This window comes from Girardinichthys multiradiatus, chromosome Y, assembly GCF_021462225.1.
Source record: "Girardinichthys multiradiatus isolate DD_20200921_A chromosome Y, DD_fGirMul_XY1, whole genome shotgun sequence".
NCBI classification, from domain to species: domain Eukaryota; kingdom Metazoa; phylum Chordata; class Actinopteri; order Cyprinodontiformes; family Goodeidae; genus Girardinichthys; species Girardinichthys multiradiatus.
This window is the reverse complement of record NC_061818.1, coordinates 32734785-32748719: the sequence shown is the minus strand read 5'-3', so window position 1 is coordinate 32748719 and position 13935 is coordinate 32734785. Positions and strand designations below refer to the sequence as shown.

Sequence of the window (13935 nt, the reverse complement as noted above, 5' to 3'; positions counted from 1 at the left end):
AGTTTTTGTTTTTAAAAAATGTACCACTCTTTTCCTTGACCTTCTAATTTTAACTGTTATATTGCTGTTTTGGTCTGACCCTTCCTTGCAAGAAAGTAACGTGATCAAATGAATTCAGTCCTTTCCTTTCGTACTTTGAACACTGATCGGACTTTTACCTAATAATAAATCGAGCCATGACTGTTAAATCACACACTATCCACTTATTATCATAGTTTTGATCAAGTGTGGTTAGGTTTTTATTCTTGTGTAGTAACACCTTTAGGATGATAAAAAAAATATTTTCTGATTCAGAACATCTGATAACTCTTTGCTCTTTGACTTTATCAGATTAATATTCCTCTTTTTATTTGAGCAGAAAAGTAAAAACAGTCAAAGCACCTGCAAACATCTTAAGTCTAACACGTGTTTGTAAACATGTTATAAAGTCAACGCTGCTCAGCAACTCAGTGCGGCGACCTTTAACCGCCCCCTAGCGGGAAGAAACCAAACAACTTTTAGTTAGTTTCATTTTTCCTCCACTGCCTGTGAAGAGTGGCGATCTTTGCGAGTTACCGAGAAAGGAGAAATCAGCGTGAAACACACGCAAGGTCAGTAACGTTTACATCCGAGGGAAACCCGCAGTGCTACACCGAACAATCTCATCGTCTGTGTTGCGATCAGATTCAGCTTAGATTTGTCTGATTTATTCACTTCCTTGACACTCGCCTTCGAAATGTGGCCTGCCTTATTGCTGTGGGGTAATTACGCGCCTCTGACTGATTTCTGGACACATATTTGCCAGCAAAACTATTGAAAACCAACACAGGTTTTGGAAACAGTGCATACGTAAATGGATTCATGAAAGGCGTCATTATGTGTAGTAAATAAGTGCTGAATGTAGTCAAAGACCTGCAAACTGGTTGGGAGGAGGAAAGAAGGGGAGGAGGGGCATTTGAAAAAAAATTTAAGTCAATGGTAAACAAATATCACAGATTGTTGCTTACTATAATTACATATAAAGTACCATATGGAAGCCTAGTGATTTCTTCAGCTTTAAAAAAATAAAAGATGATTAAAGTACGGCTGAAACAACTGATTTGATTAGTCGTGATTAATTGATTATTGAAATAATCGTCAACTAATTTAGTAATCAAATATTCGTTAACTGGTGTATACAGTCTCTAAAAGATGCCATTTGCTAAAAGAGCAACCCACCTAGAGCAGAAATTAAGCCAAAATTATTTAGAAAATATGTAGATTTTGCATTTAAGATTAAAAACCCTTTCTGTCGGTTAATATGCTCTATCCAAAACTCCTCAAGTGGCATAGCTTCACCTGGTTCAAATTCTGTAAAATATCTCCTTTAAAGCACCTTTTGCTATCCGATTATTAATCGATTAATTGAAAAAAAAGTTGATAGACAAATCGATTAGCAGAATAATCATTAGTTGCAGCCCTAGATTAAAGACACTCCAATGTGAAGTTGATTGCCATTTCTTGTATTTTTGCCTGTATAAATATAAGACATCTTGATTGAGAAGGATTTCTTTTTGTATATTGGTGTAATGTCCTGGTAACCCCAGGAGAGGGTGATATAATATGTGACATCTCTTTGTTCCTGTTTGTAAGGGTGGGGTCCTTATAGTGATGCTCCTAGAATTAACACAGTTCTCACGCTTTCGTTTTATGTCACCGTCAGGATGATATTCATGATCAACGTCTCTCCAGGAACGTTTTTGATTGGTTGTCCTGTCTCAATCTCGTTTAGAAAGTTTCTCCTACTGAGCACTGATCTTGTGTCTTCCAGCAGATGTCAGAGGCGGGCAGGATTGTAAGAGTGAGTGGGCTGCCCACAGACATGGAAGATGTCAGGCTGAAAGACAAGTTACTCATTCACTTTCTCAGAACAAGGAATGGAGGAGGGGAAATAGACCATATCATGATTGTGAAGTCAATGCCTTTATATGCTCTCATCAACTTTGAGGACAGTGCAGGTCAGTGGGGTTGAAGTGTTTTCTTTCATAAACAACCACAACAACAACAACAACAAAACAGTGTGTGAATAAGTAAATACACCTTGCGGCTTCCATATGAATTAAGAGGGAAAAATCCTGCTAACCAAATGCATTGAATAAGTATTCATCAGTGTTTCAACCTGTGTACAGTAATAGCACAGTTTTGCACATTTGCTGGTCTGGAGTTACAGGTGAGTGTTAACACAACACAACACTGTTGCTTACCAATCTGGGAGGATTCTTTCTCAGCAAACTCACTTCAAAGTCATGTCAAGCTTGGTTGAGGAGGGATGATGATTTGAGATAATTTGCAGCCTTCTAGTCTTTGATTTGACTATGAACTCCTCTGTATATCAAGCTGTTCTAGAATCAGATTTGAGGACAGTCATCCCAACAGCTGAAGCCTAGGAAAAATCTGATCATGGAACAAGACAATAATCCTAAATGCAACAGCATATACACAACAGAATGGCTGAAAAAGAAAAGAAAATAAAGTTTTTCAACAACCTAGTCAAAGTTCAGATATCAAAATAATTGAAAGCTGTGCAGAAACAGTTGTCCACTAGTCTCTGTTAATTTCTCCATAATTATGTGAGAGACTGATAAAGTCAGACAGAAAAAAATTACTTCAAATTACTGCTGCACAAGGGGATTCTGAAATCTATTGAACCAATGGGATGTACTTACTTTTTGACACACAGCGCTTCCATTTTGGCTTCATCTTCATTTATTAAAGACAGTACTACATCTGCTGTGTGGTTTTCTACATTTGATGTTTGATTTAAATTATTGTAGATCCTAGTAATGACCTAATCATTTTTTATTATTTCTTGATACATGAAACTCTTTAATTGAAAGAGGGTGTACTTTCCCATGGCAGCATTACCACTCAGGTCATTCAGCACAACTGATAGAATCTCCCATCAATCAAAATTTAGATTCATTCATTTACATAACATTAGTATAGTATCTCTGCTGTCACCAGTGATTTACACTGAGCTGAAATGCCTGCATGCGAGTTTGTGGAGCAGCCAAAGGTAGAAACGCTTAGTCAGGATGCTTTTCAGACTCTGATTGATTTCCTTCCAATGACCAAACTCACACAGTGGCACAGAGAGTTGTTCAACACCGCTGCCACATTCTGGAAATAGATGGGAAGAAGTATGAACTCAATGTTTCACAGCATCCCGAAAGCTTGGACCCAGACCAGGTAAAACGTATCACAATTTTGCACAATCTTTCAAGAGATTCAGTAAGAACCATGAGCTATAATTGTCATTGTCATTGTTATGGGTTTTAGGTCGTCTTAAGTTTAACAGCAAGGGTTGACTACAGCCGGCTTCCTGGGGGAATCATGGCGCTGAAAAACCTTCGTAAAAGTCATCAGGATGTCAAGATAAACCCTAATGCTACTGAGAAGTGTTGCACATTGTTTGGCTCGTACTCCAAAGTGCAGGCTGCTTTGGCCCAACTGCTGTGCCATCCTGGAGGTCCAGAATTCTCAGAGAACAAATACTCAGATCCAGCTGCCTCCAGCAGGATTTGGTCTTTTCAGAAATCACAGAAGCCTCAGGTATCAGAAGATCGGAGGAGAAACTCTACCAAGCACAAAGAACACAAAGAAGAAGAAGATGACTCTGACCTTTCAACAGAGGGGGAAAACTTAAGCTCAAACAGAAATCTGGCACCTGGTGGTGATGACTGGGAAGCTGCCAATCACACAGACAGTGCAGCTCAGCGCTCTCCTACTGCTTTCATAGAGGATTCCTCTCTGATTGTAGATGCAGATGTGTTTCAGTATCTGCAGACGCACTCCCAGAAGGAATACCAGCAAATCCTCAGTCAGTTCGGCGTTGAGGTGGTGAATGAAACAAATCAGGGCCTGACCACTCTGTTTTTGCACATTGCTGACACAGCAGTGGTGAATGAGGGTCAGGACTGCATGAAACTAGCTAAAAATGCAATAAGTCGACTTTACCAGGAGAATGAGGCAAAGATCTGTCTAGACCAGCTTCCTAAGAGTATCCTTCGCCCCAGAGGAGGACTGCAATGGCTAATAGAGAACTTAAGTGCAAGATTTCCAAAGCTTCTTCTAAATGAAGATAAGCTGAATATTTACTTTATTGGTAGCAGCAGGGATGTATCTGAGGCCAGGCACTCTCTTTTAATGGGCCACGAGGAAGATAGAAATCAAAAGGAGGGTGTCGCCAGTCTGCTTAATTTCCCTTCATATAATTCCGGCTCATCGCCAGTTCATGCTGATGAAGAACAATTGCCGCGGACTAAGCCTCACACTGAAAGACCTTTGGATGAAAGGTCAGATCGGACGCTGATATCAGAGGAAGATGAACTAAGACTTGATGGAGCCAGAAGGTATAAACTTGCTGCTCGGTTTAAAGATTCAGGACTTGCTGGTTTGGGCAGCTTCCCCTTCCGCCCAAATGCATCACCCAGCAGGCAAGCATGCCAGGAACCGATTCTGAGGCACAATGTGCTCTCTGAAACAACAAAGATTTCTGGTGGAGAAGTTTCTAGTGGAGGCCCTCAAAATACAGGAGAGGACATATTGTTCAAAAGCGCTTATACATCTTCTCCATCTGTGTTCACAAAGATTGAAGCCAATTTAAACATAGGTATGGTAGATACCAGACTAAAGAATTTAATATCCCAGTTTGCTCCTTCCAGTCTTCCACAAAGTACGTCACTTCCACCTTCTGGGTCTGGATCTACTTTAAAGCGAGCCAATAGTTTCTCAGGAACGCCTCAGCAGAAAGCTCAAGTCTTGGGTCAGAAGAGCCATGATGATTCAAGTAAATCCACAGCCAGAGTCTGGATGCGGTCCTCCAGCTTTAGTAGCCAAACAGTAAAGGATACACAAGAAGTCCATCATGACGAGATCTCAGTTTCCCGGGTTATGTGGCAGTACATAAAAGAAGCCTACGGCACCCGAGTGGAGGACCTGACCTCTGATCTCCAGATGGAAGAGAGCTTCTCCGAGGGCAGTCGGGATTTGACTTAGATTAAAAGGAGCCGACTCATCCAAAGTGAAATTATGTCGGGAGCGTCTACAGACGCTTGTAGATTCAGTTGCTGCCGACTTCTCGGTTCAGGAGCTGCGCATGTCTGAACTGGACATTTCAAATCCTGCTGATGAAACCGTACAGGCTTGCTGCTCTGAGGTGCGGAGCCGCTTCAAGAAAGTTGTTATCCACACGATGAAGAAGAGCTTGTATCTAGTTGGTCCTGAACAATTGTGCTCTCAGGTTGCTGCTACACTGAAGGAGGTATTTTCTAGAGAATCTGAACAACATGACTTCTCAAACCAAGTTTTTGCCATTGAATGCACCCCAAAGCAGAAGGGGATGCCTGGATAGCAGTCATCAGGTGATAGCATCCACTCAAACTGGCAAGGCTGAGGGGAACAGTAGGACTCAACAATGGAAAACAACCTATGACAGAGATTTTGGTGAGAAGAGGCTTTTTAATGGATCAAATAGCCAGTCAGCAGTAAAGAAAGAGTATGTCTTCAAGGAGAAAGAGGATGGACAAACAGTTGAAAAGAATCCTTTGAATAGCAAGAAAAAGAGAACATTACATGCTACCGAAATGGATACTACAGGGCATAGACCTGCAGAGACCCAGAGCACTTCAGAGGAGGCCAGATCAGGTCTGGGAGGACGGGCTTCCACATGTGTTTGTGGGGAGAGCAAGAAGTCATTGGTGAGGACAAAATGTGAGCTCACCATGTGCACAGCATGCCTAGAAACAGTGCACACTTACTGCAAGGTCTGCAATAAAACAGAGCAGACACCCCGAGGCATCCACGGAAAAATGAAGACATCCAAACGGAACTTGAGTTTACCGGGTCACAAGGGCGGTGTTATGAAGATCACTTACCATATTCCTGATGGTATCCAAGGGGTATGTAGCTTACTTAGAATCAATCTTTGCTGTTATCTGATAAAGAGCTTGTGTTTTATCTCTTAAAGTGCCTGTTAGGACTTTCGCCATTACAGAGAAAGCAACCGAGACAGCAATACAACTCAAAACTTGAGTTTCTGGAGTAAAATAGACCAGAATTTCCAGGCAAAGGCAGAATGCTTTAACAAAAAAAAGAAAGTCGAGGAAAGAGCAGATCTTTAAATATTCTGTCAGTTTACAGACAGAACCTTGCATAGGCCAAGAGCATAATCTCTGTGGTTCTGGAAACAATTTTCATCCAAGCTTCCGAGCTATAAAAAAAAAAGAACAAAAAGTAATTCAAGTTTCTTCCAGTATTGGTGTTTTTAAGAATGTAGCTTTAGCAATGCAAATTTGACCCTTAAAAACAAAAAATACTTCCAAACCCTGATCTCCACATGCCGTTTTAACTTGACTTGCAGTCTACTCTACAGCATTAATTCAACAGTTTACAGTGATATATTTTCAACTGCAAATCAAAGTGTATTTCTTGACTCATTGCACTCAGCTCCACTTGCACTTTCCCATATGAAAATGCATATTGTCTAAAGAAAATCCTGACTGCAAAAAATTGTGGCCCTGCATGCAGACTACTGCTGTGGTGCTGCAGTGTAACATGTGGCAGGCTCTCTATAAATGTGGCGCCCGTTGTAAAAAAGGTTAAAAATCCTTAACAAGATTAATCTTTCATTGTGGTAGAATCAGCCTTTATTTGGAGTTTATTTTTAGGGGAAAAAATTGAAAGTCACAACATCAGGATTTTTTTTTGAAATGCCAAAATATTGTAAATCCACTTTGTTAGCCCTTACAATACATTTTGTTGTGTACTTGGAGTCTGTAGGAGTGCAGAAAAGTTTATTTTGTGTCTCGAGGTGCTGCGTCGATATTTCTATATTCTGTTTGGGTCATATTTTTGAGTCTGTTTTCTCCATTCTCTATTGTTTTTTTAACTGTTACATCACAGTATTTGCTGCGGAACAGCTAAACAAGGTGATGAACCTTTGCCTAACTAATTTTGCGTATCTGCCATTTTTATTTCTTGCTGAGATTTTGTAGTCTAAGCTCAAGTATGTCGAGCTGCAAGTGGATAAGTCTAAATGTGCGGTTGCTGGGTGTATCAACCCACACAATTCATTTCACCGTCCTCCAGCATCAGAACCCATTTGAAGCTTATGGTTAAGAACCCCTCATGATGACTACAAAATCGAGGCACGTGACGTCGCCCGGTACGGCGGAGCCGGGGTTCCACCCTGGAGCCAGGCCTGGGGTTGGGACTCGTCGGAGAGCGCCTGGTGGCTGGGTTGCTCCTCGCGGGACCCGGCTGGGCCAAGCCCGAACGAGAGACGCGAGACCATCCCCCAGTGGGCCCACCACCTGCATGGGGAACCGTGAGGGACCGGTGCAAAGAGGATTGGGCAGCGGACGAAGGTGGAGACCTCGGCGGCCCGATCCCCGGATGCTTAGGCTGGCTCTAGGGACGTGGAATGTCACCTCGCTGGGGGGGAAGGAGCCTGAGCTTGTGTGGGAGGTCGAGAGATATCGATTAGAAATAGTCGGGCTCACCTCCACGCACAGTGTGGGAACCCATCTCCTCAACAGGGGCTGGACTCTCTTCTACTCTGGAGTGGCCCACGGGGAGAGGCGGAGGGCTGGGGTGGGTTTGCTTGTCGCCCCCCAGCTCAGCCGTCTCGTGTTGGGGTTTGCCCCAGTAGATGAGAGGGTCGTATCCCTGCGCCTTCGGGTTGGGGAGAGGTCTCTGACTATCATTTCAGCCTACGGGCCGAGTGGTAGTGCGGAGTACCCGGCCTTCTTGGCGTCCCTGTTGGGGGTGCTGGATAGTGCCCCTCCTGGGGACTCCATTATTCTGCTGGGGGACTTCAACGCCCACGTGGGAAACGACAGTGACACCTGGAGAGGCGTGATTGGGAGGAATGGCCTCCCCGATCTGAATCCGAGCGGTGTTTTGTTATTGGACTTCTGTGCTAGCCATGTTCAAACATAAGGGTGTCCATCAGTGCACTTGGCACCAGGATACCCTAGGCAGGAGGTCAATGATCGACTTTGTTGTTGTATCATCAGACCTTCGGCCGCATATTTTGGACACTCGGGTGAAGAGAGGGGCTGAGCTGTCCACTGATCATCACCTGGTGGTGAGTTGGATCCACTGGGGGAGGAGAAAGCCGGACAGACTTGGCAGGACCAAGAGGGATGTATTCAACTCTCACCTCCGGGAGAGCTTTGACCAGATTCCGAGGGATGTTGGAGACATAGAGTCCGAGTGGACCATGTTCTCCACATCTATTGTCGATGCTGCTGCCCGTAGCTGCGGCCGTAAGGTCTGCGGTGCCTGTCGCGGCGGCAATCCCCGAACCTTACTGCCGGTGGACACCGGCGGTAAGGTGAAGAAGGGGTCTTATCGGCTGTGGTTGGCTTGTGGGATTCCTGAGGCGGCTGACGGGGACCGTGGGGCCAAGCGTGCCGCGGCCCGGGCGGTGGCAGAGGCAAAAACTCGGACCTGGGAGGAGTTCGGTGAGGCCATGAAGAAGGACTACCGGTTGTCCCCGAAGCGATTCTGGCAAACCGTCCGGCGCCTCAGGAGGGGGAAGCAGTGCTTCGCCAACACTGTTTACAGTGGGGGTGGGGAGCTGCTGACCTCGACTGGGGCGGTGGAAGGAGTACTTCGAGGATCTCCTCAACCCTGCCATCACGCATTCCCTGGTGGAAACAGAGGTTGGGGACTAGGGGTTGGACTCTTTCATCACCCAGGCCAAAGTCACCGAGGTGGTTAAAAAGCTCCGCGGTGGCAGGGCTTCGGGGTTGGATGAGATCCGCCCTGAGTACCTCAAGTCTTTGGATGTTGAGGGGCTGTCATGGTTGACACGCCTCTTCAACATTGCGTGGCGGACGGGGACAGTGCCTTTGGATTGGCAGACTGGGGTGGTGGTCCCCCTACATAAGAAGGGTGACCGGAGGGTGTGTTCCAACTACAGGGGGATCACACTCCTCAGCCTCCCTGGTAAGGCCTACGCCAGGGTATTGGAGAGGAGAGTCCGGCCGATAGTCGAACCCCGGCTTCAGGAGGAGCAGTGTGGTTTCCGTCCCGGCCGTGGAACACTGGACCAGCTCTATACCCTCTACAGGGTACTCGAGGGTTCATGGGAGTTTGCCCAACCGGTCCACGTGTGTTTTGTGGACCTGGAGAAAGCATTTGACTGTGTCACTCGGGATGCCCTATGGGGGGTGCTCCAGGAGTATAGAATCGGGGGCCCTTTACTAGGGGCCATACAAGCGGAGCAGGAGTTTGGTCCGCATTGCCGGCCCTAAGTCGGACCTGTTCCCGGTGCATGTTGGACTCCGGCAGGGCTGCCCTTTGTCACCGGTCCTGTTAATAACTTTTATGGACAGGATTTCTAGGCGCTGCCAAGGGCCGGAGGGGGTCTGGTTTGGGGAGCAGAGGATTTCGTCTCTTCTTTTTGCAGATGACGTGGTCCTGCTGGCCCCCTCTAGCCAAGACCTACAGCATGCACTGGGGCGGTTCGCAGCCGAGTGTGAAGCGGCTGAGATGAAGATCAGCTCCTCCAAGTCCGAGGCCATGGTTCTCGACCGGAAAAGGGTGGTTTGTCCTCTTCAGGTTGGAGGGGAGTTCCTGCCTCAAGTGGAGGAGTTTAAGTATCTCGGGGTCTTGTTCACGAGTGAGGGAAGAATGGAGCGGGAGATCGACAGACAGATCGGTGCGGCTGCCACAGTAATGGGGGCGCTGTGCCGGTCCGTTGTGGTGAAGAGAGAGCTGAGCCGAAAAGCGAAGCTCTCGATTTACCGGTCGGTGTACGTTCCTACCCTCACCTATGGCCATGAACTTTGGGTCATGACCGAAAGAACAAGATCCCGGATACAAGCGGCGGAAATGAGCTTCCTCCGTAGGGTGGCCGGGCACTCCCTTAGAGATAGGGTGAGGAGCTTGGCCATCCAGGAGAGTCTTGGAGTAGAGCCGCTACTCTCCACATCGAGAGGAGCCAGTTGAGGTGGCTCGGGCATCTATACCGGATGCCTCCTGGACGCCTTCCTCGGGAGATGTTCCAGGCACGTCTCACCGGGAGGAGGCCCAGGGGACGGCCCAGGACACGCTGGAAGGACTATGTCTCTCGGCTGGCCTGGGAACGCCTTGGGCTCCCCCCGGAGGAGCTGGAGGAGGTGTCTGGGGAGAGGGACGTCTGGGCATCTCTGCTGAGTCTGCTGCCCCCACGACCCGGTTCCAGATAAAGCGGAAGATGACGAGTACGAGGGTTAAGTTTTATTTTTTTATGGAAATTCACCCACATCAGTGGGAAAATTCCTCTTTGTTTGGGCGAAGCACTTCGAGGATGAGCGCTTCAGCAATTTTCGCCAGTATCAGGAAGGATTTGCCGAGAAACTTCATCTGATTAATGTGTCAGTTCATTCTGTCTATGGAAACGATGGACACATCGATATGACGTCTTGACCATTGTTTTGATAGCAGTAGCATTGTGCCTTCTGCTTGTGTTAGTGCTGTGAGCTTCTTGAGTATATAACACTACTGCATGTTTTGAAAAGTATTATTACATAAACACTTCTGACTTGTTTTTGCCGTTTTTGTCTTGTTTCTGCGCCACTAGATAATTGTATCTCAGCTATTAAACTACAAAAATGATCGAGCGGGGCGGAGTAGAATGGTCTTTGAACTGAAGGGGGGTGTAATGTGAAGTGCCTCAATAGCATTTAAAGAGACCGCACCAAAACAAGTTGCTCTCAGACAGACTTCCAAACAGGGGTAAAAGGGGCCTGTGGAGCTCCAATAACTAGGTGTTCAGACCAAAACATTGCAGTTCCACTTTATACCGACCACAATTGAATGATATAAGTGTGAAAAGGAAGGATTTAAAAGAGAGATATGTCCCCTTTCAATAAAAGTCTCGTTGCTTCTGCCAAAAAACAAAAACAAAGACCATCTCTGAGTCTTACAGGAGGATAATGATGTAACACAATTGGCCAAATCAACACAAATGTTTAAGTTAAATTGAAGATAAAAGTGCTTTTGTATGTACCTGACTTTTGTGAAGTGCCTTGAGACAACATGTGTTGTGAAATGGCGCTATATAAATAAACTGAATTGAATTTTTCAACAGCTCTACATTAGGTGCCAATAATTGCAAAGAGGTTTATAGCTATGTCACTTGTACTGTGCTATGAGTTGTATATCCTAGGACTGTGGTTCAAATGTGTTTTATCATTGATCAGGAGGGTCATCCATCACCTGGAAAACCATTTAAAGGGGAGGTGTTTGAAGCCTTCCTCCCAGACAGTGACAAGGTGAAGACACTGCTTCCCCGGCTGGAAAAAGCCTTCAGGCAGGGATTCACCTTTACAGTGACTGGGAAAGGGACACAGGCCACTGTCACCTGGGACTGCATCCCACACAAGACCAGCTTACAGGGAGGCAAAGCTCAGTGAGTGAATGCCGTTTGAAATCAGGCCACTTATGTTACTCTACAAATCTGAGCAAAATTATTAAATTAAACTGAATTAAATTATTTCTTTCAGAAAAGGGTACCCAGACTCCAGTTACTTGACACGCTTGTCCAATATCTTGGCTTCCAAAGGGATTGAGTAGCCGTCGGCCAGGTCAAAATGGCAGTGAAGGAATTTTTACTTGTAATTTTTCTTTTTTGTTTAAAATCATTTCTTTTCATGTCTTTTTTTTGGTATTATGTTGTAACATGTCCTATTATGTCTTATTTATCAATTAATGTGTATATAACAGAAATATGGCAATGGAAATAATATATATATATTTTTAGATTTTTTTAAAAATTGCTCTAAATTTGCTTAAATGTTCCACCATCACATTTTGCATCACTTCATGCATTTTCTCAAAATTGTTTTCTACCTTTTCAGCTTATTCAGTTTTTAAACAAATATTTTTTTATGGTATTATGTGCACATTACTGTATAGTTAGGTACCTTGGATCATTCTGTATGGATTTAACCACAATCCGTCTGGCTATTTGTAGCATACTGGAGAACATAAATATAAATAAAAAGAGCACATTTCCTGACTTTTTTTTAATGCTTTTTTTTATTAGTCCCGGAAAACATGTAAGGCATATGGTAACATTACACACTTAAGCGTTACAAGCTCTAAAGGCCATGTGGACAGCATGGCACCACGCAGTAAACCCAGAGTCAAGCACAGAAGCAGCATCCGTTCAAAGGGTTTAAAAAACAAAGTCGAGACGAGAAGTGTGTTTTTTGTGTTTTTTCTTTTTAACCCAAAAAACATTAGAGTGAAGGAAATCTATAAATGACCTGTTGGATGTGCGTAAAAAATGACCAGTGCTGGCAGAACTTCTAACAGGAGGAGGGATGTGAAGTGAGCTTTCCAAAGCATTCCCAGAGATAGGTTAAGATGTCACCTGGCTTTACCAGCAGGCCATGGCGATGCCCGTGCTGAAGATGAGAGTAGGGACTCTGCGGTGCACTGGCACTCTCCTCCTTCACACCACAATACTATGTAGAACTGATGAGACACTACACACACATATGCTTTCTTTTCTGGTTGACTAAACATGCATTCTAATATTGTACTGTACATGAAAAGCCCAGGCAGATTGTGCTGTGTTCATTGCATTACCTTAAAAGAGACTGCTAAGAACATACGAGCTGCAGGCAGATGTTGTTTGAGTCAATATGAACCACAGCCTGATCCTCCTCTCACATTGGATGTGGATGTTGTGAAGGAAAATCATACATTTGGAGTTTGTGTCATAAACATAGTGGAACAGCAGTGTGTGTGTGTGTTAGTAGTGAGGAAAATTGCAGTTCGGAATGACCTGAGAAACCATATAAAGGAAAAATGAGCAGATGAAGATGAGCATTTGAAATACTGACCTCAACATGTGTCTTCTGGCCCTATATTTCTGGTGTTAATTGGCACCATCATATCTAAGAAGAAAACAACATCGCCTATTTTTACATTGTAATGCTTTTTTTTCCACCATGCATATTTGGGTTGATCTTGCATAAGTGTCTGGAATGGCTGGGAAACCACTTAAAGATGGCATACAATCCGGGCTCACCATCGTGGAAAAGCTTCCAGACGGCATGCCAAAGTAGGAAGGTGGTGGGCCTCATCTTAACCAGAAGATCCAGACATGTGAAGCACCGCCTCACTGATTAAGTTCATCTCAAAGGCATTAGCCCCAAAGGACCATTGGGAAAATGCTGGAAGAAAAAAAAAAAATCCTAATCTGTTTTCCACATGCAAATGGATGCATGCAATATCAAATTCCAGATGTCAAACCCATATTTTATTTTCTGTGAAAGTGAGTGCAGAGGAAAAGGGGCTGATACCGGGAGGACTTTTGGCTGTCTGCTAAACTGCTGCACTTGCCAAGGAGCTCTGCAGATGCAGTGCAGCTTCAGTCAACGGAGAGCGCCTGTAAAGCGGAAATGTCGCGTCTGGGGGAGGCTTGGGCCAATCAGCCAATATGATGGGCTTTGTTGGGCTGTTACAGTCTCTGCATCAGTGCACAGCTGTATGAGAACAACTGCTTTCCTCACTTGATATACGGACCATTTGCAAACATGCGCGCAGGAACATGTGCACAGAAAGGAATGCAGCAAACTTTGAATTTTAAGGGAAATCTAATTGTCCTTTTAGTGAAGTTTTGAGTCCTGATCTCTCCTTCCTTTTAGTTGCTGTTACAGTTGTAAACACAACAGAAGGATACTCTGATTGTGGAAGAAAATGACACAAACACTTTGAATTGAGGTAACCTCTGTGGATGGAGAGAAACTCCGTGCCGACCTTAGCCTGAACAACCAATAAAAACTCACAAACGTTTTGAAAGCTACAAGGAAAAAGTCCCAGGATAGCCTGAAATACAAAACTGATACATATCTAAATTTTTCTCCTCTTCCGGGTTGATGGAAATGCATCCAAAGGCAGAATCTTTTTTTA

The 13935-nt window shown here is 44.7% G+C and overlaps 1 protein-coding gene across 2 annotated transcripts; it reads left to right on the top strand.

Moving 5' to 3' along the window:
* Window positions 1-511: 511 nt before the first annotated feature.
* On the top strand, window positions 512-12031 carry LOC124864254. Of its 2 annotated transcripts, XM_047358944.1 has the most exons (6): window positions 512-590; window positions 1793-1976; window positions 3104-3207; window positions 3298-5918; window positions 11214-11422; window positions 11517-12031. In XM_047358944.1, exons 2-4 carry the CDS (start codon window positions 1793-1795, stop codon window positions 5014-5016), a joined length of 2007 nt encoding a protein of 668 aa, XP_047214900.1. In that variant the 5' UTR covers window positions 512-590; the 3' UTR covers window positions 5017-5918; window positions 11214-11422; window positions 11517-12031. The 2 variants fall into 2 exon arrangements, with proteins under 2 accessions (XP_047214900.1, XP_047214902.1); XM_047358946.1 differs by lacking the exons at window positions 512-590; window positions 1793-1976 and adding an exon at window positions 2028-2188.
* The last annotated feature ends 1904 nt before the right edge of the window (window positions 12032-13935 follow it).

Excerpts from the sequence above, each read along its gene's own strand:
- LOC124864254 (XM_047358944.1), top strand. The coding sequence starts at position 1,793 with ATGTCAGAGGCGGGCAGGATTGTAAGAGTGAGTGGGCTGCCCACAGAC. Across the intron at positions 1,977-3,103 it reads CAACTTTGAGGACAGTGCAG|TGGCACAGAGAGTTGTTCAA; the intron begins GTCAGTGGGGTT and ends AAACTCACACAG. Across the intron at positions 3,208-3,297 it reads AAAGCTTGGACCCAGACCAG|GTCGTCTTAAGTTTAACAGC; the intron begins GTAAAACGTATC and ends TATGGGTTTTAG.